Source organism: Pundamilia nyererei, unplaced genomic scaffold (genome assembly GCF_000239375.1).
Source record: "Pundamilia nyererei isolate P.nyererei 1_Seehausen unplaced genomic scaffold, PunNye1.0 scaffold00121, whole genome shotgun sequence".
Lineage (NCBI taxonomy): Eukaryota > Metazoa > Chordata > Actinopteri > Cichliformes > Cichlidae > Pundamilia > Pundamilia nyererei.
Window position 1 is genome coordinate 688121 of NW_005187522.1, and position 24750 is coordinate 712870.

A 24750-nucleotide genomic window follows, 5' to 3' on the forward strand; every position below is an offset into this window, starting at 1 on the left:
TGTGTGTGTGTGTGTGTGTGTGTGTGTGTGTGTGTGTGTGTGTGTGTGTGTGTGTATGCACACACACACACTGCACTGGTAAAATGAAATGCTGTTCAAAGAATCACAAAGGGAGGATTTTTCCTGGATAACAAACAAAGCAGCGTCCTTGCTTCGGTGTCAATTAATCTACTGGGATTTAAAGGGGAAAAATAAATACATTTGAAGCAATTTGTCTGCTCTTACAAACGCTGCCATTAAAGGGATAATGATGAGACTGTGTTTTTTTTTTCTGTCAAAAGAAAAAACGTGCGCGTTTACTTGTAATGGCCTTCGGCTTTCTGTGGAGAAGCATGGAACTGCTAAAAAATAAAGAGCAAAGTTAACGCGTTGAGATCTCGCTTTGACTAAAAACATATAATCACTCCCTACCTGACTCGTGCACCAAAGTTTTTGTGTGTTTGAGGGTGTGTGATCACAACTAGAAGAGACTCTAATAGGCCAAATCCGAGCTTCCACAGCTTTTGCTAAAAATTGTTGACAGTAGGAGGAGTCACGTTCATTTAAACACCTCTAGAGAGGTCCTGTCCAACCACCACCACCCACCACAGACACCTACTGTACCTCTAGGGGAAGAGAGACAAGGAGAGAGAGTGGGGAGGGAGGGGAGGAGGGAAATCGAGAGAGAGAAGAAAAGCAAACCAAGAGCCATAAGCTCCTTGAAATGAGCTTGTTGAGGGGTGAGAAACGGACAGACCGAGAGAAAGACATGTACAACAAAGACAGGGGGTGGAGAAGGACTTATGAGAAAATTCTCCTGCTCGGCGTGTGTAACGAGAAGTGGTGAGTCTTTGCCAGTTCTCCCCGAGCGCTCGGCACTAAATGGAGTCAGAGGACTGAAACAAAACTAAAACAACGCACTGCAAGTGACAAGAGGCATTAAAACGAGATTAAAAGGAGGAAGGGTGACAGCGCGATGGAAGCCAACTCTAAAAAGCATCGATTCAGGAAGGGTCGGAGTGCCACCTTCAGCATTGATGGCTTTAACATCACCATAGGTAAGCATGTAAGCAACAAGCAGAGCATGAGCAAAGGTTAAGTGTGTTTGCAGGGGAGCCCGAAAGTGTGCGTGTGTGAGTGGAACAGATTATATGGGTGTGTAAGAGAGTTCGAGGCAGTGCAGTGAGGCGTTCGGCACCAGCACAGAGACATCGTTAAACACATCATCACATTTCAGCTTCTCTGCACAATTCGACACATTAGTCCATTCTGCTGAAGTTGCTGCTTGCCTCTGTACACCATGGAAACAAGGGGACTTCAGACTAAAGCTGTGTGCAGCTGACGTCACCAGGAATTCATTCTATTGTCTTGACAACCAGAGTGTTAATGAACTTATGTGCCACTTGCCTTTTTTAGTTTTCCCAGGACTTGTGAAAACTCCAGCAGGATTGAGTGTTGAAGCAATGTGAAAAATAGTGTCCTGAAGATGTTCTGTGGTGTGTTCCCTTAGAAGACTTGTGTCCTCAGATAACATGGGGGGGGAGTTAATGAGAATAAGTTTGTTTCATACACAGCAGTGTTGACCTTTTGTCATGTGGGAACGTGTTGTGATGAGAAACAAAATCTTGGTCATGCTCTCTCTTGCAGTTTGGTAAACAAAGTGAATTAGAAACTCAGCGTAGAACTTATATATAATCATTTGTCATACTTACTTTTTATGTAAAGCTGAAAACACGCAACACTTTTTGTGGCACCCCTATCGGAGCTGTCACTGTTTGCACTAAGTGTATACTTATGAATTCAATATTCATTTTAATTAAACCTGCATTATGGAATTTTCCGTTAACAGTCGAGTAGATGATTACTTGGAGTGTGGTCGCCTGTGGAGACAAATCCACTGAGAATTGTAAGCCAACCTTAATACATGCCCAAGCTTAGTTATTATTGTTGTTATTATTATTATTTTTGTACAGCCTGCAACTTTGCTGCCTGTGGTTCATTCTTGGTTGTGTTATCCACTTGCTTTTTAAGATGTATCCCTGTAACCTGGCCATCAACTACTGAGGAATAAAATGATTAAATGGTGGACATAGTGGTGCATTTCGCAGCTACTTCACGTGTCAGTAGTAGGAATGAATGCTGGACTAACCGGTGATCACGTGGTGGTGCTATGTGTAAATATAATACTGTTTGTTATCATGTTTGGCACAGAAGCTTTATAAGGGCAAGTCTTTGTTACAACTTTTTTTTGTTGCCTCCTGCTAGTTAAATAGTTCAGTCTTCTAACCGCACTAGGTAATTTTCCTCATTACCTTAATGAAGACTTTAAAATCTCTTCCTTTTTGAGCTTTCAAATTTGTATATACATTAATTTAACTGTACATTAAGTTTTTTGCTATGAAGGAATCACATTTAACATGACGTGCATAACAGGAAGTGCTTGCATTATGAATACAATGCACAGCGGGTACATTGCCTATTCTGGACATTTCTGTCCAGTTTGGAGTGTTTTTTATGCAAATCTTAACACATCTTAATTTACCTTCTCCTTACTGTTTGCGTCAGTAACAACCAGGCCAGTGTGTGCAAGTTTAAAAACATTGAGATATTAAAATAAAATCTAACTTGGGTTGAACTGGGAACATGGAGATCTTAGTGCCTTAGTACTATTACATATCTATCTATTCTTTGTTTCTAGCACAGATTCCATGCCTGGACGGTGTCATTTAGCTGAGTATAAGATTGAACGTTTCAATCTTTAGACTGTCACAGAATACAAAGATAGGAACAGAGAAGCAGTGAATGATTTCTTGATGATTTTTTAATAGTGCTCAAACGTACCTGAAAAGATTTTATGATCCCACAGATCTTTGGATTTTCCGCTTACATTGCTGCATCTTCTTACCTGTGAAAACCTGCCTCAGTCACATGCCCTAATATCATGGCCAACTACTCACAACCATGGCAGTTGTCATGGTAACCTACAAATGTCACAATCAATTGCTCACTGGGTCAAGGTTTCAGTCCGCGCAGCAGCATTTTACCAATCACCTCCTCTGAAGCGTGACTCCTAAGCGCTGGTCCTCATTGCCTGGCTGGACTCTTTTGTTTTCTCCTTTATTAAACTCTGAACCTCAACTGTAGCTGACAGCCTCTGCTCAGATTCCCACTGAGGTGTTTTGTCAAGTTTTAGCCTTATTAGATTTGTTATATTTCTGTTGATGTTATGAGTTTCATGTGGCCAAAGCCAGTTTTAACTTTGCAGCTCATTTGTCAGAGTACAAAGCACCAGGACTCTTGTTTTTATGCACACATTTTGGGGTTTTTTTGTTTTGTTTTTTTCCTTCTGTTTCCATTTTATTAAACCATCTTTTCTCTTTCTTTTTCTCTTCTAATTGTACCATTCAGTTTGTGTCTGAAATAGTGTCTTTGTCAAATAGTCTGGGTGCCAATTTTGAACAAAGCAAACTTCTACTGAAAACAAAAGTAGCAAATGCTGACAAGCTCCTTTGTCCATTTCATATTAATAGCTGTTATAAAGACTGTAGATCCATGGCATGTGATTCTTCATTCCTAGTTCCTATTTTTTTTTCCAATTATTCCCCAAACATTTTTTATAACGATTCAGAAACATCCATTCTTGCTGCAGGATAATCACTATATAAAAACCTATGTTTTTTTATAATCAAATTCAAATAACACAATAAAGACTGTTAAGTTCAATACACATCTATCTAAAACAAACACATAATTAGTTTAACTTTAACATCATGAATCAACTTGAATCACATATCTATCTACAGTTAAACTGGAAAAAGACACTTTTTTTGGTTTTACCTCTGTACACCACCAAACTGTATTTTAAATCAAATAGTCAAGATGTGATTGAAGTGCAAACTTTCAGCTTTAATTCAAGAGGTTTTTACAAGAATTTGACTTTAAATGTTCATATAGACACTTTTTTTTTTACATAGTTCCCCATTTTCAGAGGCACAGAAATAATTGGACAGTTAACTGGACAGCAATTTCATGGTGAGGTCTGTTCCCTTGTTATTTTATGATACGTGAAGCAGACTTTCAGTCAACTTCAGATAAAATATTGACAAATTTTCACTGTAATTTTAAATATGGGGCCTGAAGAGATGTCAGCGCCAGTGAGAGAGGCCATCGTTAGGCTGAAAGAATTAAATAAATCTATCAAAGAGACAGCAAAAGAAGGAGGAGAAGAAGGAAAACGCTAGCTAGATCAGCAACACCAAAACCCTTAAAGACCATGGAACCATCTAATGTGCATGATGACAGAATTATTTCCATAGTTTTGAAAAACAACTTCACATCTGACCAAGTCAAGGACACTCTTTGAGTGTCAGGCATGCCATTGTTTAAGTTTACAGTCAAGAAATGCCTAGGGATGGAAACACAACAAGGTGCACATCACTGATTACACCCAAGAATAACAAAGCTACAATAGACTTGAATAGACAGGATATTTGTGAAGGGCACAGGGCTATATTATCTGCTCTCATCCGGCCAAATGCTGTAAAAATGAGCAGACTGAGCTTCACAACACAAATGCATAATGACCCAAAGTCTTAGGCAGAATCAAACAAGGAGTTTCTCAATGAAAACAAATGGGATATTCTTCAATAGTCAAATCAATCACCTCAGCAGCAGCCCATGCTTTCACTGGCTGTTGTAAAAGCCTGGCGGAGTAACTTAAAAGATGAAACACTGTATTTTGTGATGTCCATGGATTCATGCATTTACTCACTTTCATCTAAATGTTATAAACAATCGTTATGTTTAAAATTATAATATTTTCAGGGGTTAGGATGGGCCTTAATGACCTAGAACAGTGTTCCTGCACCTTCAGGTAATGAGCAATTAAATCTGATAGGCACACTCATACATATTACCATCAAATGACTTAGTTTTCCTGTGCTGCAGCCTGGCATTGCTCTCAGTGACAGCATGGAGATATTGGCTCAGTAATAAGAAAATAATGACATTACATTTAGGACTGAAAGATAAAATAGCAAAAGGACATGTAGGATTAATCAGTGAACAATATCAGTAACTAATAAAAAACATAAAATCTTTGAAACTTTCACTTAATCATTTTATTATTATAGCTGCAACTGTTTCCAATTCAATATCCATCAACATAGCTTTTTTTTTTCCAACTGTGACCTTCAGTTGGATGAGTGGAAGAAGATGGATGACAGGATGGATGGATGGATTGTACAAGGTGTTCATTAGTCATAATCTTTTTTATGGTATTCTGATTGATTGTTGGGATGATTGAAGCATTTCCTGTGAGAGAACCTGACATGCCGCCCATATACCTAATGAAGTTTGGATAGACTGAATCATTGTAATAAATATTCTAGCATTAAGTGAGACAGTGTGTGGGTGTTCTATTTAATTGCTTTTGCGAACTGATACATGTCAAAATTACGTAACAGATAGAAATCAGCCAACACACAGTTTGACACACAAAAAGCTGCAGTCCTCATTTTCCAGCCTTGGCTCCTCTTTGTCTAGATATTTGCTAATTGTGAAGCATTCAGGCTGAGCTGCTTATGTGCAGCTTTGCATATAGGAGAAGAAAAGACAGAGACGGAGGGAGAGAGACACGGGAGAGTTCATTTATTTCTTTTATTTCAGCCTGAAGTGCAAATAATGTACATCAGTATGTAAACACTGAGTCATATTTAAAAGTATAATGCATGTAATGTAATGTATATTATACATTTTGTATGAATTAGTCTACCTCACTTAATCAACATAGGGAATATCCATTCATTTTAAATCCTATAATTTTTCTCTTTTTTTAAGTAACTATAATAGTGATGGTAATAAAATATATTATCTTTTGTCTTTAAAGAAACAAAAATTCCCAGTGCTAGGCCTGGACAGCTTAAGGCCAACCTTTATTAGACTGAAGGAAACCCTGGCATATCTTCAAAGACCCTTTATCTAAAACACTTTTTGATTTTGCATTTGTGTGGTTTTGTCTGACTATTTTAGTACCTTGAACTGCCCCCCTCTCCTAAATGCCTTCCAGGATAGAATATTTGAAAATGTGCTCAGCTGTTAACTTGCTCCGTGATGACTAGCTCTTCACTCTGCCTTCCAGAGTGATCGACTCTGATGGATGTTGGACTTCATATCATAAAAACCACCTATTTTCTAGTATAACACCACAACTGGATGATAACGGCTGATGCAGATGCTTATTTCTGTTTCCATGGTGAGACCGTAATGCCATTTTGCTATGTTCTTTTTTTTCTGATGACATTGAAAAATTGTGAATCGCTTTCTGCAGCTGGATCCTACATTTTCCCAGCCAGTATTCGCACCACCTTAATGACTGACTCTCTTTCTCTGGTATAGACTGTTTTCATAAGCCAGGCGACCTTTGAAAACTGAACTTTATTTATACGAAATGTGTGGATCTTCTTTAATTTCTGTGTGACTTCTTAATAAGTCAGTCTGTATAATGAATGTTTTTGGGGGTTTTTTATGCTGCTAAAGCCTTTCCTGTATTAGTGCTTTATACAGCAGTGAGCGAGGAGATTTCCAGGAGGATAGTATAACAGACCATAAATCCGAAAGTAAGATTTGATTGAGTTATAGTGTTGTTTATCAGAATTTATCCAAATCAAATCACAGTGAGTGCATTATGATTAAAGCTTGTTTTTGTAAAGTTTGTTCATTGTGAAATTTAAAAGGCATAATAATAATTTGAGTGCTCACAAAATGATTTGACATGTTCAGCTTCACTTTTCACTCCAGTGGAGCAACAAACATTATTGAGCTTATATACAGATAAGAAGGGGATACAGGTGGGATATATATAATGTCTGTAATTTTCCATCCATCTTTTCCAATGAACCCCTCCTCACTGATGACAGTTGACAGACTTTCTAATTCAAAGTGTGAATCCATAGAAAAAAAGGTGCCAGCGGCAGCGGTATAACATGATAGTAGTGATGTAGTTTTAGTAATACCAGATAAACGATCGCATGCATATGAACTTGACTGATAACCCATTCTTAGTCCATATAGTTTAATGTTATGTCATCCCAGCTCCAGGTCTTCTGGGAAAGCTTTCCACAAGGTTTAGGAGTGTGTTTATGTGAATTTTTGACCATTTTCCCAGAAGCACATTTGTGAGGTCAGACACTGATGTTGGATGAGAATGCCTGACTTGCAGTCTCCCCTCTAATTCATCCCAAAGGTGTTCTATCATGTGGTCAGGACTCTGTGCAGGCCAGTCAAGTTCTTCTACACCAAACTCACTCACCCATGTCTTTATGGACCTGTCATATCGGAACAGGAAGGGGCCCAAACTGTTCCCACAGTTCCCAGGTAGAAGAATGAAATTGTCTAAAATATCTTGGTATGCTGAAGGATTTAGCGTTTTTGCTGGAACTCCTGAAAAATAACCTCATACCATAACCCCTGATTCTCCAGACTTTAAACTTGGCACCATGAGGTCATACGTGTCCACTGCGCTAAAGTCCGTTGGTGGTGTGCTTCACACCACCGCAACGATCCACAGCAATGCTATGGATTGTGCTTGGTGATGTAAGGCTTGGATGCAGCTCCAAGGCCATGGAAACCCTTTCCATGAAGCTCTTTACTCACTGCTCTAGAGCTAAACTGAAAACAGCATAAAGTTTGGAAGTGTGTAGAGATTGACTCTGTTGAAAGTTCGTGACCTCTGATTGTGAAATATTTAGCAGTGAGGAAAACTCATGACTTGACCTGCTGCACAGGTGGCATCCTATCATGGCACTGCTTTTCCACCATATAACCAGAACAGTAATTTCCATCCACTGTTTGCTCCTCTTGTCATATGTAGTGCAACTTGTGAGCAGTGTGTTGAGTTTGTTTGTTTGTTTACATTTCAAATCAACAGCAGTTAGTGTCTCCTCCTTCACAACCTGGTTGTACTCAATGGGTATGCATTAAAATATAGTTTTATCCACCTTCAGCGGAAACAGCTTTCTTGCATTTTTAGCAAAGAATTTCACATTATTGGAGGTTGTTTAAGTAGCTCCCTTTTTATCTCTTTTAGACACTTGCTCTTGGACATGCCCGAGCTCGTTTCATTGTTTTACACACTAGGGAATGTAAATACATGGCATTGCTATAGCAATGATATCCCAGTATGACATTTTCATATCGAATAAAACATTAGACCAGTACCAGTGTGGACAGTGCGATGTGACACAGCTCCAATGCAGACTTTTGACCTACTTTTTTGGAAAACAGCAGGATGTAGTGAAGGAGAGTGAAGGTCAAGTGGAAAAACTAACACTGACAGTGTCAGTCCCATTTACCTCACTGGTTAGATGAAATGTAGTGACCTATTCACCACCTAACACACTTGTGCTCTGTAAGCAAATGGAAAATTAGTGCTGTGGTATGTTGTTCTTTTTCTTATACTTATTTTACACTCACTTTGGAAATTGATGCTCCATATATGTCCTATAATAATGTCAGAATTTTCTCAGAAATTTTCTGCAAACACTTAAAATGTCAAATTATAGCTACAATTAATTTCAGCTACTGTTAAAAATTTAAACTGGGAATATTTTCATTACTGGCGACTCATATTAATCTGACCAGCTGCCACAGGTCCTGCCATTACCACAGTAAATATTGCTGCCTAAAGTTGTATTTTTATAAAAAACATTAAAGTGTTATATTAAACAACAAAGGGGATGGAAAAAAACTAGATATGGAGTCTGTGTTCACTGATGTTAAAGGTCTAAAATGTCTGCTGTTAAAACTGTGTGTGTTTCAGCATAGACAAATGGACATCAGAAGGGTCATTTTAGTGACTGTGAATGTGACATGTTTGTTGATGCCAGATAAGCTGGAGTATTTCAGTAATTGCTGGGATGTTCCTGTGCAAAATCTCAAAGATTTACATAGGAATGGTTTAAACTACATAACTGATTGTGCCACTCTTTGCACAACAGCTGCAGTCACTCATTTATCATAACTGGCAATGAGTCTTTCACATGAATTTTGTCCCACTCTTCTTTTACAGAGTTGTTAATTCAGCCACATTGAAGGGTTTTTGATCATGAAGTTTGTGTTCAAGGTCATACCAAAGCATCTGAGTAAGATTTAAGTCCAGGTTTTTTGAGGCCACTTCATTGGCCATTGGTGTTTCATGGTGCATAAATGTGCTTGAGCTTCAGAGAACAAATTGATGGCTGGACATCCTCCTTCAGGATTTCCTTGTTGAGAGCAGAATTCATGGTTCCATCATGTACAGCAAGACCTTGAAGCAGCAAAGCAGCTCCAGACGATCACATTACTGTCACCATGTTTGACTGTTCTTTTTATGAAATGCTGTGTTTTACACCAGATAATCCAGATATTTTTTGGTAAATGTGAGATAAGCCTTTGCGTTCTTTTTGGTCAGCAGTGACATTTTCCCCCAGTCTCTCTCTTATTGTTGAATCATGAACACTGACCTTAACTGAGGCAAGTGAGGCCTGCAGTTCTTTAGATGTTGTTCTGGGTACTTGTGTGACCTCCTGAATGAGTCGTTGATGCACTCTGGGAGTAATTTTAGTAGGCCGGTCACTCCTGGGAAGGTTCACCACTGTTCCAAGTTTGCTCCTTTTGTAGATAGTGGTTCTCAATTTCAACACTGAATTGTGTATTTACAGGTTATCTTATTCTAATATTAAAATTTGTTTGATGATCTGAAACATTTAAGTGTGACAAATATGCAAAAATAAAATAGAAATCAGGCACTGTATGCATGCACTTTATGTTGTTTATAAAGTGATTGTTTGAGACAAGCTTTAGCAGAGTGAAGAGGAGAGTGAAAGTGGGTGTCTCATGCCAAAAGCACGAGAGTAGGGTTGTTTGTGAGACTAGCTTTAGCAGAGTGAGGAGGAGAGTGAAAGTGGGTGTCTCATGCCAAAAGCATGAGAGTAGGCAACAGTTTTCTGCTCTGCTTTTACTGTTTAGGGCATCATCCAAAGAAATCATGTTTGTGCGTTGTTCAGCTCACTAACAAAGATGTGGGAGAGACATATGCACAGTTGTAATCTTGTGCGTGCCCAACTGTTCTCGTCTAACTGTTCAGACTTGTACAGTATCTAAATGACTACTAGTACACAATGTTTCTGATGCATAAATGTTACTAGATCATTGTGTATTTTGCCTTAAAGTGATCATGGTGTGCATTTAGATATGAAGCTAGCATGTTCAGATGCTGGATCAGAGTGCATGTCTGAAAGATGCTTATATGGGTTTAATTAAATGACTAATTTAAATAAAATCCATCATTTGTGATTGAATTTCTCACCTACCTTAAATTAAATAAACTGGAAACAAAACACATTTTGCTTACTTGGAAAAATAAGCAACATTTTGCCAGCTAAAATCCAAGCACACATCTGCGATTTTTCTCCTCTAACTACCCACTAATGGTCTAAAAGTCTCATGATCAAATGGGGTTTTACATAAATGGCTGTCTTGGCTTGTCCATCCGCAAGAACACATTTGGTGGAATAAATTCCTGTAACTACCCCTAAATTCAAAATGAGGCATTAAAATATATTTTATCTTTTGCAGGAAGGAAAAAAATGAAAAGATGGAAATTTGAAAAGATGAAAAACACTTCATATAGACTAAAACAAACAATTAATATAGGGTAAAAAGCAAAAAGATTAGAGGGGATTTGTTTAACTGTGTTCTTTAGTCTCATGAGTCCATGATCCACTCGTGGCTACAGCGCTGAAACGTGGAACACTGACTTTTGCATCTAACCTTGTTCATATCCTTAGAGTTCCTTATTTACAAGGGCGGATAATCTGATTAACACCAAAGGCCAAAATCAAACAATGCTGTTTATATTTGTCACAGGAAGCTGATGATGAGTTTTATTCACCTGTTTTATTATCTACTAGAAGTCGAATTTCATGGAGGCCCACAGAAGTCCAAATGCAGCGTTATATCCCACAAGGCCATTTCTAAATCGTTTATCCTTCAGTTGCCCATGTTGATTAACAGAGCATGACGTTTTTGTAAGCAAAATAATACACTAGGTCCCAAAGCACAATTAGACACAACAACAAGTTTATTTCAAGACACAGTTGTTCAACTGCAGACTGAATGATGAAGAGAGAAGAGTATAAGAAATATCTCAAGATCTGAGTTCTTTAACAAACACAAATGAAACTCTGTAGTCAGCTGGTGATGACAAAATTAGAAATGCAGTCACTGAAACACTAATTGAAGGTTGTTAAAACAGTGTAGATGATAGTAATTATTGTAGCAGAATATAAAGGATTTTTCCTGCTGCTTTTTCAGGGTAACGAACTAATGAAACTTAAATTACGTGAATTAGCCTTAATTTTAAGGCAACTGAGTTTGTGGTGTACTAGTTGCATTGGTGAACTTGTAAGATACTCTTTCATCTCATGTTATTAGCAGGTGAAAGGTCACTTTCATTCTCATATTGTTGACAAATGCTCTAATAATGCAACATCCTTCCTCAGGATTCTGGAGTGTGGACGTTAACAGGTTCTGTAGCCGAGTCTTGAACATGTCCCTGGTGGGTGTTTTTTTCCTTATGTAGGTCAGATAGTGGGTCAATGACTTTCGGTGCTTCATAATATTGGAAGGGATGCAATTTGTCAGCAACTAAGATACCATCAAACATCTGTGCAGTTCTTCTGATAGGAAATTTTAGCCATTGTGTACAAATGTAGTTTTTGAATTGTAGCTGGACTAACTGTTGTGAAGAAGTAAACTCCAATACACTCAGACTATTAATGGCTTTGTAATGACTTGTGTCAATGTTATATGATGACCCTGTATGCCACCTCCACAGTAATGCAATAACGTAACCTCTAACTTCCTTCTTTTACTGTGGAACTTTTGCAGTACAGCTAATTACATTGGGAACGTTCAAAATTGGACTTAGAGACCACATCTCAAAGGCATAAAATTATTTCTTGTTAAAACCCAGGACACTGCAGTCCCTTAAGTCTGCATATATGTGCTCCATTAGCCATGTAATTGGGCAACAGATCTTCTAGTTATAGGGGTACTCTTCTATTAGTGGGACAAACCACTGTTTTTATTGCTGTAAGTCAAACCAACAGGAGGCAATAAATAGATTCAAATTCATTAATAGAGATGAAAGATAGAATCACAGTAATTTTTTTTGTTATATTTACGTTCATATAAAAAAATGAATACAATCTTCTGATAAGGCACCTTGAATAATATGTTTTTTTATTTATTTATCTGTCATGATTAGTTAAAAGCGCCTTGTAGCAACACCTTTCAGGCCACCAGGTTGTGAAGTTCAGCTCCCTGCAGTTTTAGTATGGAGTCTGCTAGCTCTACATGTCTACGGTGAGAAGTGTTTTTAAGATATTAATAAATATCATGTTCCACTTTGATTATCTTGTATCTGGTTTTAAATGTTAGTATGTGATTAATAAAGCATATGGAGTTTCTCCATTTGTAATTACTCATTATATGAACAGAAATCTAGTTTTAAGTGTTCGCAAGCTCTTTTGAAAGACCCTTGAAGATCTGCTGGAGTGGGATGTAAGCAATGTTTTATAAATTTATAACTGTTTTGTTTTATAATGTTTTATCCATGGTTCTTAAAGAAACCAATTTAAAATTGGGCCTGCAAAAGCAGAATTGTTCTGACAAAAGACAAAAAATAAAGCAGAATGCCCGAGAACTCACTAATGGACCTACAGTGGTTCATAAAGCATGATGGCTGCTACTGTAAATATTTTTCAGCTTTCCAAATGAGCAGTTCTCTTAGTGAAAAGCTTTACCTAATGAGTTAAATTCACATTGATGCACTTAACGAACTCACAGAACTGCGGCGTTGCAGAATAACTGTGCTGGAGAACAGCCAGAGTTATTGATTGTGGTGAAGTGTTGGTGGACCTGAGCGGGGTTGAGCTGCAACATTCACACTGCCTCTGCCTGAATTTGAGAGGCTGTTTAGTTGGTGAACACTGGCACCCCAGTGCCCTTCTCTTACAGCGTTAGTCCTGCTGATAACAAAATGAAGCAACCTGTAAATTTATGCCAAATACAAAATAATTAACTTTTTGTTGTTTCATTTCATTTATACTGTGTTGATAATTTGGAAATTACTTAAAAAAGTTGTAGTTGTGGGCCAGCTTGCTGGTGAGGTGGTTACCACTGTTGCCTCAGAGCAAGCAGATCCTGGCTGTTAATTCTTCCATGTCCTCCTGAGTTAATGAATACATCACATGACCCCTTATGAGGCTTGGTCAGCAGCTTGCTGCCATGTTTATGTGATGACATGAATGAATTTAACATAGCTCCTGGCTGCCTGTCAACTTACACTCACTGGCCACCTCATTAGGTACACATTGTAGATACTGGGTTGGACGCCTTTTTGCCTTTAGAACTGCGTTTATTAATGTCTATGGTACAGAAAATGGTGCAGGAAACATTCCTCAGTCCAACTTTATAACATCACACAGTTGCTCCTTTGTTGGGTGCATATGCATTATGTGAATTCAGGCTGTAGTCTTTAAAGCAGGGGTCGGCAACCCTGGGCACGTGTGCCACAGCTGGCACACAAAGGGTTAACTGATGGCACGATGGTGATTTTTTTGTTTTTATGGGCTGATGTTTTTTTGTTTGTTTGTTTGTTTGTTTGTTTGTTGTTGTTTTTTGTAACGGCATGAACAATGAGAGGTGGTGGATTGGCCAGATGCTGGCCGATGTATAAAAATAACTCAGTTGTTTGGTGGTGGCTATAGCGGAGCTTCCACAGAGGCCAGCAGGGGGATGAGGGAAAGGGGAGGCGGGAAGAAGAGACACCAGAGGCGGCCGCCGGTCCGAGTGTCAGGTGAACTGAACTTCAGGTAAGAAGTTATGACCTGCAGTCTATCTGGGTCAGATATAAACCAAGTTTTGGTGGAGTTTATTTTTGTTGTGCTGACTTTTTACAGTCAGTTACAATAACTCGTACTGCGTACTGGCTAGCATGACAGAGTTTCTATACAGCTGGGTGGGTGCTATGATGTTACTGATAGTGAACTTTGTTTTATTCATAAGGTTAGTTAGTAGAGTTGCCAACCGTCCCATAAAAAGACGGAATCGTCCCGCATTCAGAGAAAATATTACGTGTTTCATATTGAGGTGAAAAGGAACAGTTTGTCCCAGACTTCAGCTACAATCGAAAAAAAAAACCACAAAGCTGGAGTTACGCTGTCAAGTGCCTCTCCTTCTCTCATTCTCTCTCCTCCCTTTCCTGTTGCTACTTCAATCATGAAACTGATCGATTATCAGCTGATCGGCTTTTCTCTCTTGTTTGTTTACCTCCCGCTTTGCACCAAAAAGAGGAAACCAGCGGATGTCACGCTAAACAACTGCAGCACGTTTAAGCTTGATCAGCTGTTGTTAGAATTTATTTAATATTAATTTCTAGTATCAGCTGATGTTTGCTGGAGCCACAGCTGTAAAGCTGCTGGTCATGATGTCAGTTTGGATATGTGGTGAGAGGGAAACATGAAGATGAAACCAGGAGATGTCCTTACTGAATCATCAGAGCTGAACAGATGATGGAGAAACAGGTTTACCCTTTAGGTGACATGAATGAGTTGAAGGGAAGTTATGAACTGTTTCTGAGAGACAAATAACACCAGGATCCTTTCTGTGTAGCTGACAGCTGGTAACTGTGCAGGGGCGGATCTAGCAAAGTTTTGACAGGGGTCCAAGTAGGGCATTAACAGGGAAAGGGGGGCACAAAGAAATACTTTTCTTTCTTATTCTCATTTAAAATGTCTCGTTTTTAATAAATAATTATCTGAATCTTACAACCAAAGATTTTATGTCATGTAAAATAGAAATCATACATATACCAACAAGACGGTGTACATCACTGTCACAACAGCATTTGTTTTCATTCAAAGGTTTTATGGCTTTTCCTATAATACCTGGTAGGCCGGTCTCTAGTCAAAACGCCCGGGCCGATTTTTTTTGTCCCAGTCCAGCCCCGGTCACAACACGCAGTGAATTAATCTGAGAAGGTGCATTAAAAAATAAGCGGTGCACATCACAAATTAGCTCACATAGACACATTAGTTGACACATTAGTTGTGCCGCTTCTTAATGACGGTATCTTAGCTAACAACCCCAACTATCAGATTCAACTTGTAATTGGCTAAAAATAACTTACCGGTGAGAGGGACGTTGCTAGCTGGCAGTTTTTTCAAGCAATGTTGAAATTTCCAATTCCCGACACTTCAAAAGCTTCAGGAGCTCTCCGCTCAGCGCAGCATCAGCACCACGTAAATACATGGATACATCCAAAGACTCTAGACAGAATTCACAATGTGTTTTCTGGATTTTCAGGTGTATGGACCAATGTTTTCTTTTCTGATCAAACCAGAAAGCTTTCATGAGCAGCTGGATTTGTCTTGCATTAACTGGCTGGACACAGAGGACATCGAAATGCAGCTGATTGAAGTGAAAACCTCGACTTGAAGTTTGCAGAACTACGAACGCAGCTGGAATCCACAGCTGTGCGTGTTCATGGAGCTTGCATTTTCAACTGCTGGACATCACTACCTGACAAGGTTAACTGTCTTCAGAACATTGCAGGGACATTATTTACAGTATTTGGCTCTACATATCTGTGTGAGCAGATTTTCTCTCACGAGTCCTCAGGTAACCGTCTGAATGCTGGACACTCGGAGACGTGTGTGTCTGAGTGGGAGACCAGAGATCACATTAACATCCCTGTATTAACAAACATGCCATATTGGCCCAGTTTATTTTTCTTATCATTGTTGTGATGAGACCATAAATAGCATTTGTATTTTCTGTGGTACAGTTTGTAAATTTGCTGTTATGGATAAAAAGTGTCTTTTTTTGTTGTTTCAGAATAGCTGATAACTATTTGCTGATAGCTGCCAAATATAAAATATAATATTTTATATTTGTATTTGTATATTGTATATATGTTTATATTTGTATATATTATATTTGTATATAATATATACAAATATAATTCTATAAAGTTATTCTATATAGTGTGTAACTGTTGATATAGAGTGTTATTAAACCAGGGGATGATTTGTCAATCTTCCCAAGTTTTACCAAGCTCATGTGAAACTCAGTTTTCTGTACTTGACTGACAAGAGTGGCACTCTGTGGGATCTTCTGGTTCTGTAGCTCATCTGCTTCAAGATTTGGCATATTATGTGTTCTAAGAGCTTTTCTGCATACCTTGGTTGTTACAAGTGGTTATTTGAGTTATTATTGCCTTCTTACCAGCTTGGAGCAGTCTTGTCATTCTCCTTTGACCTCTATCACAAGCAAGGCATTTCCACCCAGAGTACTGCTACACCCTGGATGTTTTCTCTTTTCAGACCAAGCACTATAAACCCTGCAGATGGAGGTGTGGGAAGATCCCAGTAGATCAGCAGTATCTGATCACCAGCAACCATGTCACATTCAAAGTCACTTAAATTCGCTTTCTTCTCACTTTTGATACTCACTTTGATCTCCAGCAGGTCATCTTGAACTTGCCTACATGATTAAAAGTTGCTGCCACGTGGTTTGCTGATCAGAAATCTGCCTTAACTGGCAGTGGAACATGTATAGCTAAGGATGTAGCTAATGAGTGTGTTCTTCACTACCATACTGTGCAAATATGTTTAAAGGACTGTTAAAATTCCAGCTGAGCAAAAGTACAGAGATAGCATCAGCAAATACATGAAAGCATTAAGTCAAACACCTATTCACCACAAATACAATGTAAAAAATAATGTACTACAGATACTGTATGTACTAAACATCTTAATCAAAGGATTTGGCTAAAGAGGTTTCAAGTTATCATTCTTGATGCACAATTTTAACATTTGTTGAATTATTTATTTAATTGTTTTTCCTTCTAGTGGCAAATGAAGAAGACAGCTCAGCAAGACCTCAGGCCAGTTTTGCACGTAAGTATCACCATTGTTATACTTCATTGTTATTCAACTCATCACATTTCCATCCATCCAAGTTTTTGAGATATTTAAAAAGAGTTCTGACCAACTCAATAAAATGAATATAAGAAAGTGCTGAAAGTCTGTTTTGAAATATTTGCAACCATACTTCATATTTCTTTGTTATTGTTATGACAATAGATTTTTATAGGAAGTCTTTTCTGCAGAGATAATTTAGAGACAGTTTGGCCTGACCAGAAAGTTTAAAAAGGGTTAAAAAGTGTTTTGTAAATAATAGAGACTTAAACTGAAGATATGTAATAATATGTTAGAATATATTTGCAGTAATGGATTTCCTCATACAAATGTGTGGATGTAGGAGTGGTTAATTAGCTGAAAAACCTATAACTGAGCAAAAAAGTTGCCTCCTCTCCTCTTAAGTGAGCGCACTGGCACTAATGACAATCATCCACATGAGGGCAGTATTACAGAGGCACTGAAATCTGTCACTCCCTTTCAGTGAAACCTACTCCTGCAGCCAATGCTTCAATATCTTTTGTGAAACAACACCTTGAAACAAATTAACGGTTTATTCACTGTATGAAATGACTGTGACACCAGCAGGCTTTTGTTTTATTTAGGCTCAAAGTCCCAGAGTGCTTTGTGGAATGCCATCACTGCAGGGATGGGGATCAAAGGCAAAGAGCAGAAGCCCCCCCTGAATGACCCACGGAGTCCTGAAGAGATTCTGGCCGATGATCTTCCTCCAGCAGATGAACCAGATGCCACAGAGAAAACTGCCATCAGGTTTGCTGCTGTCAGAAATATCCCAGTAATGATGCCAGAACAAGTAATGCTCATTATATGTTAATTATCATGAAATGCATCCTGCGTGGTGCTACAGTGGGACATCAGCAGCCATGTTCATCTTATTATCTTACAATGTGGCAGCGTGCACCATCAGGCATTGCTCTGTATTTTGTATTTGTTTTCTGTTTTTGGATCAGAATGAACTTGAGCAGGCGATATTTAAAGTTGAACCTCTTCAGGTTTGGTTTTTTTTTGTTAATGAAGAAGATAATCTCCTGTCTGACATTTAACTGATGCACACACATACGCATGCACACTCACATTTACTCTGTTAATTGCTATTTAAGGCTGCTGACCTCGAGGGACTTGGGCGTGATTGATTCCACCTTGATAACAAGGACTTCAAACTACCATTAACATAATTTGTTGTCACTTTTAGAATATTGCTTGTCTTTTAACACCTGATTCCAATTAACCTTGATGGCCCTGGAGACGGCAATATGTCTCAGTTGGCAACAAGTAAGCATTTGTCAGAGGATACTAAAAGTGCACTTTAGTACTTGATAACAAGATTTTAATAGTACAGAAAATAGACAGGGAGTTATGGCCAGATGATTTTCACTAGTTTTCCCAATATTTTGGTCTAGCAAGTCCTCACAGAGATCACAATTTTACAATTTATCGGGTGCTCAGTTTGTGACTTCTCAAATCCCATCCAAGTGTTGTTTTCGGGTTTTCCTTCGTTTCCAGTCTGCAGTAACAAATGCTTCCTCTCCAGCTCTTCTCTATGTTATCTCAAATTACAGTGTCGTTGTTCTCTGCCAGTCTCCCCTGGAACACAGATCCCTTTTCCAGAGTAGAGTGGTGACAAGGAGAAAGTGATTTTCCACTTGACTGGACATAGGCTAGTCCTTTAGTTAAAACCTATAGCTCAGATTAAAAAAGAAAACACTGGGGCAGCTGAAAGCACTCCTACCTTCCATAGAGGAAACAGTTCATTTGTCATTTAGCCATAGCTTTAGCCTCAATCAGAGTCCGGGAACAATTGCCAAGCATGAGGCTGTTCATCCTTGGCTGAAGATGAACAGTTTGCCTATGTTTTTCAAGAACTGGCAAGGGAATGATTCTTTTCAATAGCGCTAACAGTTTAAAACAAATAAAATATGCTAGGAATTACTCCAGTCTTTTTTTTTGTTTTTTTTTTACTAAAATGTGTTGGCTGGTGAAATAGTGATAGCAGGTGGTGAATGTTAGCTGTGGAAAAGGGCAATGTTATGCTTACAATGATTTATACTGTTCAATGATTACCTTTGTCCTGATCCTACTGAAAGTCAGGGGACGTCTTCGGCCATGTCAGCTGTGGTTAATACAGGCCAAAACTGCAGGGAGTCACAGGGATGTACATCTTAATGACAACTAGCCAGATTATGGCACAGGGTGATTAAATGACACTGGAACTAGCAGTAATCCATGGAATGATGTAACTACAGTGTCACCTCCGAGGCCGGTTCTGGCCGATATCCTCCGGGTGATGATAATTAGATTTATTGGAGAATAGAGCAAGATCACATGATGTTTAGCAGGAAGGATTGGAGAGCCTTAAAACATATTGACTGTCATAAACTGGACTTAGTTGAATATAATTAAATTGTTTTCTAGTCAATCCCGCAGTTACTTGATTACCTTATTTTCTTATTCAATCTGAAAGGTCGCCTGGTGCTTACGTGGCTGCTGTTGCAACTGGTTTAGGATTGCAGTTTACACACAAACACACACACACAAAAACTGGGAGGACTAAAACACAATATGGAGCCATTAGTATATAAACACACGGTGACTCATCTGCTCGGCTGGTGCCACGCTGTTTCTTCTGTTCATTATGGAAACCATATTCTGTTAAAGCACTGGCTACCAATTGAATAGATAGTAGTTTGCATTCATGCAGAGGGGGGAACCTGTGATTTTTATGCAGAATCAAATTGTTTTGTCTTTTTTTTTTTTTTTTTTTTGATCCTGCAGAATTTGCCATGTCAGAAGATGATAGATTGCCATTGCATTCATTTTCCTAATTGCTGGAACTTGATATATGCAACACAAACACGATATTAGTGTGCAAGAGTTTCTGAACCATCATTTTGATCAGCACTTACTCTCTATCTGAATCAATCGTTTCTTTAATTGATTGACTTTTTTTTCTTTTCAAAATTACTGCTTTGAAAGCCAAATCTTTGAAGAGGTATGATACAAAAAAGCCATTAGGATTAGTTTGTTATCGTCCCATAGGAGGAAGAGTGAAAGATTTTGGGAGGAGGTTGTTATTCATTAGCTAGAATTGCCTTTTTATTAGAAACTAATTTTCATTATATTCCAATCTTATTACACTAATGGTCCTTTGAGATTTAGTGCTAGATTTATAACTGTGCTTTTTTTTTTTTCTGAACCCCTTTTTTTGACAGTCCTTATGGATAGGTAGTGACTGATAGGAATGCACTAAAAATTCATGTCAAGTCTATGTTTCACCAAATGAAGGCATTTTCAAAAACAGCAGAAAAAAAAGACAAATAGAGGGTAGTGAAAACGATTACAAGGGTGGCTAGATGCTTACCAAATGATGAGAAAAACAGACTCAGCACAGACAAATATTCAATAAATGTACACATGCAGCCAAAACCTGGACAAGGCACTCTTTTGAGGTCCTCAGTTGGATTTGGCAACTGCTTAATTGGATGCTGTTCGCTGCTGTGAACATTGCACAGCTGATTAAGGTGGCTGTCTTCATCGTGCCATCCAACAGTTTCTGAGGCTGACCCTTCCACTGGCTGCAGCCGCAGATTTGCAGCCCCCCGCTGACATCTTCCCCGCAGCAACAAGCTCCATCACTAGCCTTACTAGCGGGTTAATGAGGGTCTGCTGGGAAAAGTCACTGCTGCGTAGCACATATTTCTTGATATTATACAGCTTGATATGGAGTATAGTTTTATGTGTAGCAGGGAGAAAAGTCAAACTTTAAAATATGCAGAACGCAGTGTCGTCCAAAGGCTGAATCTTTACTGTCTACAGCCGTTTTCTTTCTTCTTACATATAGATCAGTAGATGCATTAGGGTGACTTGCAGGAGTAGTCATAATGTATTATTTTTAGAAAATTCAAATGTTAATGGGATAGAAAGATACTGCATTTTACTTTAGGACGAAATAGGTGTATAAATCCCCAAAATAAAGTTAACCAAGTTTTTTTTAAATTATTTGCTTTTGCACAATAAGGGTAAAAATGTGTGTCTGCATTGCCATCCACTGTAGTAATTAAATAAAATGACATTTGAAAGTAGACTAAAAATTCCACAGAGACAATTTCTATGATTCTGCCCATTCCCTTAGCTCATTCCCTTTAACCTCACTCAGTAATAGTGTCTTCTCTCTGCTCGCATAACAGCTTTTAAATACACTGTGCATTATAATCACCCATTACATGAGTACTCCTCTCTTTAGGCTCTGCCACTGCTTTACATCAATATTCTTACTGGATTAATGTATTAATAGGATCAGAGCCTTTACAGACTGGAAGGCACTAAGGGGGCCAGTGAAGTATTTTGTCCATGTAGCATAAATTTCCAGCAGCATTTGTCACTTTAAGCTGTTATTTACAGTAAGTGCAACATTTCCTTAGCTTTATCCCTGTGCAGTAAATCACCATCTATCATAGACTTTTTAAGGGAATATTAGAGGCATAACAACAGAGCTGTGATGGGGGAAAGAACCACAAATATCCACAAGATTGCCTGCCCTCATAAAAACTTTTTAAAACTTTAATTTAAATTATTTTTAAAGCATTAATTTGGATTTTATTATATAGTAACCATCATTTTACCCCTGTCTGACAATAATATTATCCACCATAAGTTTCTTTCACTGCTTGAGGTTTATGGAAGCTATTTTAATTTTTAGATAAATACCAAAATGCTTTACATGACAACTAGAAAAAAAAACCATTAATAGAATTGTTTCAGAGACATTTCATGGTACATAATAAATAAGAGATAATAATTTTCTAAAGACTGACATTCATAAAATTATAGTGTTGTGCAAAAGTCCCACATTTCTCTATATTTTGCTTCAAAGGAGCCAGAATCCAAGATTCTTCAAAGGTTTTTTTGGACATTTTTCTGCTGTTTAATTTATTTTCAGTCCAGTCTTTGCACTTCACCATTTTTTAGAATATCTTGGTTTGTTAGATCACTTAATGTTGATCTATGAATGGACTGGCCTCCCTAGAGCCTAAACATCCCACTGTTAAGTAGTGGAGTAGCAATAAGCAAAACATGTTTAAACTGAATGAGTTTAAGTAATACTTTTTGTGTTTTTGAAAATGACTGAAATTACCTAAAAATAGTCAATAGTATTTTTAGTACAAGTCTGGAGGGATCTGCACTTGTAAGCTACATTTAGCTCTCTGAGAGGTTAAACAGTCTGTATTTAGTTTGTAGTTGTCTCTCAAACAGATTAATGCCCTGTTAACCCCTCCTGTTACCATAGTTATCTACAACTAATGAGCTTACACAACCTCCTGTTCTCTGTCTGTTCAGTGTGGATGGCAAATAAATAAGGGCTACTGAGGACAAGCTGAGAATTTAGCAAGTCACCGTAACAGAATTTCTGATGTGAAATTTTTAAAATGGAAGTTTCCAGACACTTTCAAATCCTCTTGTAAACACCTTAAATAATATGTATGTGTAACAAAAAATGTTAATTACTATTATGCAATTTACCACTGAAGGCTATTGTTATGCAGAGTATCAAGAGAGAGAGATTCAAGAGTCATCCTCTGGGACCATGAATAGCTGTACAAAAAAGGCCCAAAGAGTGAATAGAATGACACGACAGCAGAAAAGTTTTTTGCCCCAGTTAGATCCTTTAGAGGGGCACAAAACCCCCCAGATTAAGCTGCCGTAATCAGCTGGACTTTTTCAACCATACATACGGAAGTGAAGGCTTGTCCTTGTGTAAACTGCTTTTACATTATGCGAGCTTGACCACATTAATCCTTAACCCTGGGTTTCTCTTCAGATGTTCCATCACCTCTGACTTATCTGAATCAGTCGTGGGGATGGAGAAATAGCAAATTTCTTGTCTGAAGTAATTCTCAACCTCCATCATTTTGCAAATAAATATAGCTTTACAGCTGGGTGCCCTCAATTTCTCCCACCCATCTCTGTATCTACAGTACTTCCAATACAAAACCAGAAATGAAGCAGTGATGCGTAATCATATTTTGTGATTCATGATATCTACTAAAACGTGGTCATTACTGCAAAGGCGCCTGCTATTTTGATGCATAGATATCCTTATCGACTCTCCCAGAAATTTAAATGAGATTTGAATTTTTCATGTACCGCCAAATGGCCAGAGCTGTTAATGTCTTGATTTCGATGTGTGAGCTTTAAGAAGACTCAAGCACTGTGACAAGGAGTGTAATATTCAGCAGATCCTTGCAAATAATTCATTTTTGTAAAACAGGATTAATTGGAATTCCTTTTTTTGGCGAACAGCTTTTGTAATTGTAATTATCAGGGACTTTCAGTATTTAGTTTCATTATGTGAAGGACCATCATCGCTTTTTTGCTTTTGTTGGTTCATCATATTTGTTTTACCCTGTTACACTCGACACATTTTGCTTGTTATGTGTGTTTGTGCATCTTTGCTCACCCTGTTAAATACTCTCAATTTTATAGTCAAATTCGCTGGCAACAGTGGCACAGAGGATGACTCAGCAGCAAGCAAAAGAATTCCCAATACTTCATCACATACTCATCGTTGTTGTATCGCGTTCTCCTGCAATTCAGTGGCACAAACACGGCACATTACTACAGTGCTTTTTTACTGGAAGGTGTTTCATTCATCAGGTGGCAATGTAATTAAAGTGTTGTCTGAGATTCTTTTGGTGCAAAGGCTGGAGGCTACTTAACCAGGCTGCATTCTTTATCATAGCATTTCATAAATCACTGAGCGTTTTTCTAGTCAGTGTGAGTTGCTATAAATATTTTCTCCTTAAACCTCTAGTAACGGTAAAACAATTTGTCAATAATTAACCAAAGCTACAACGAGTTGTCAGGTAATTAAATGTGACTGAGCGATCCAAAGATAGTTTATGCCAAAGGGGGGTTTATTGTTATAAACATCTCTCGGAGATAATTAAAGATGATTCAATGCTTTCTTGTTTACTTCCCATGCCTACATTTATTGCTAGTGCTTGAAACAGTCTGTCATTTATGTTCTAAGATCAGGTTTGGGTCTGCCTATCCATCAAATTGTGGGCACCCTTGACATGAATTATTTTGTATGATATGGCATCTAACCATGTCTGAAGGAGAAAGTGTTATAGCAGCTCTGAACAGCCACATTTCAAGGTACCCTGAAAGGCTGGAAAGCACTTTCGACCTGTTTCCTCAATCGTATTCATATTGTTGGACTTTTTTACGTATAAAACTGAGAGTAGTTACAGGAGACTAATTTGCCAAATGACTGTGTGAGAAAAGGCTGCACATCTTGCCCTTCACTGCATAAAGTGGATGTTGATTCTGAGATTTTATTGCATTATTGAAAAGGTGTAGGGGGTTGAATGTTCAGACACCTTAACCATGGTTTGATTGCTATCAGTACAATATTTCCAGCAGTTTCCATGTACAGCTATCATGGAATGCTATAATAATAGTAATGATAGCTGTAATTCTTACCCAAATTGTCCACAATTGTCAAAATTGTTCTACTGAGTGTGTTTTAAATGGAAATTTGACCCTTAGCAAGGGTCCACACATTTTCTGATTTTCACAAGCTTCTCACCACGAATCACAGATTTATTTGCCTTCTCGGCAACACACTTGATTCTTGGGTGCAGTGACTGCTGCACAGTTTAAATTGACCAGCTCCTTGAAATCATCGTTTTTGATGGAATCTTTGTGTTCCCGGTGCAGTATGACA

At 38.2% G+C, this 24750-nt stretch overlaps 1 protein-coding gene across 3 annotated transcripts in view; it reads left to right on the forward strand.

Moving 5' to 3' along the window:
* The window catches only part of pde1cb (phosphodiesterase 1C, calmodulin-dependent b), a 117425-nt gene that overhangs the window by 13639 nt on the left and 79036 nt on the right, over positions 1-24750 (forward strand). For 2 of the 3 annotated variants that reach the window (XM_013913241.1, XM_013913240.1), the window contains 2 exons: positions 16935-16982; positions 17609-17774. In XM_013913241.1, coding sequence (XP_013768695.1) covers positions 16935-16982; positions 17609-17774 — 214 coding nt within the window. Of the gene's footprint in view, positions 1-679; positions 1038-16934; positions 16983-17608; positions 17775-24750 lie in introns of those variants that run through there. The other variant, XM_013913242.1, reaches the window with a different exon arrangement.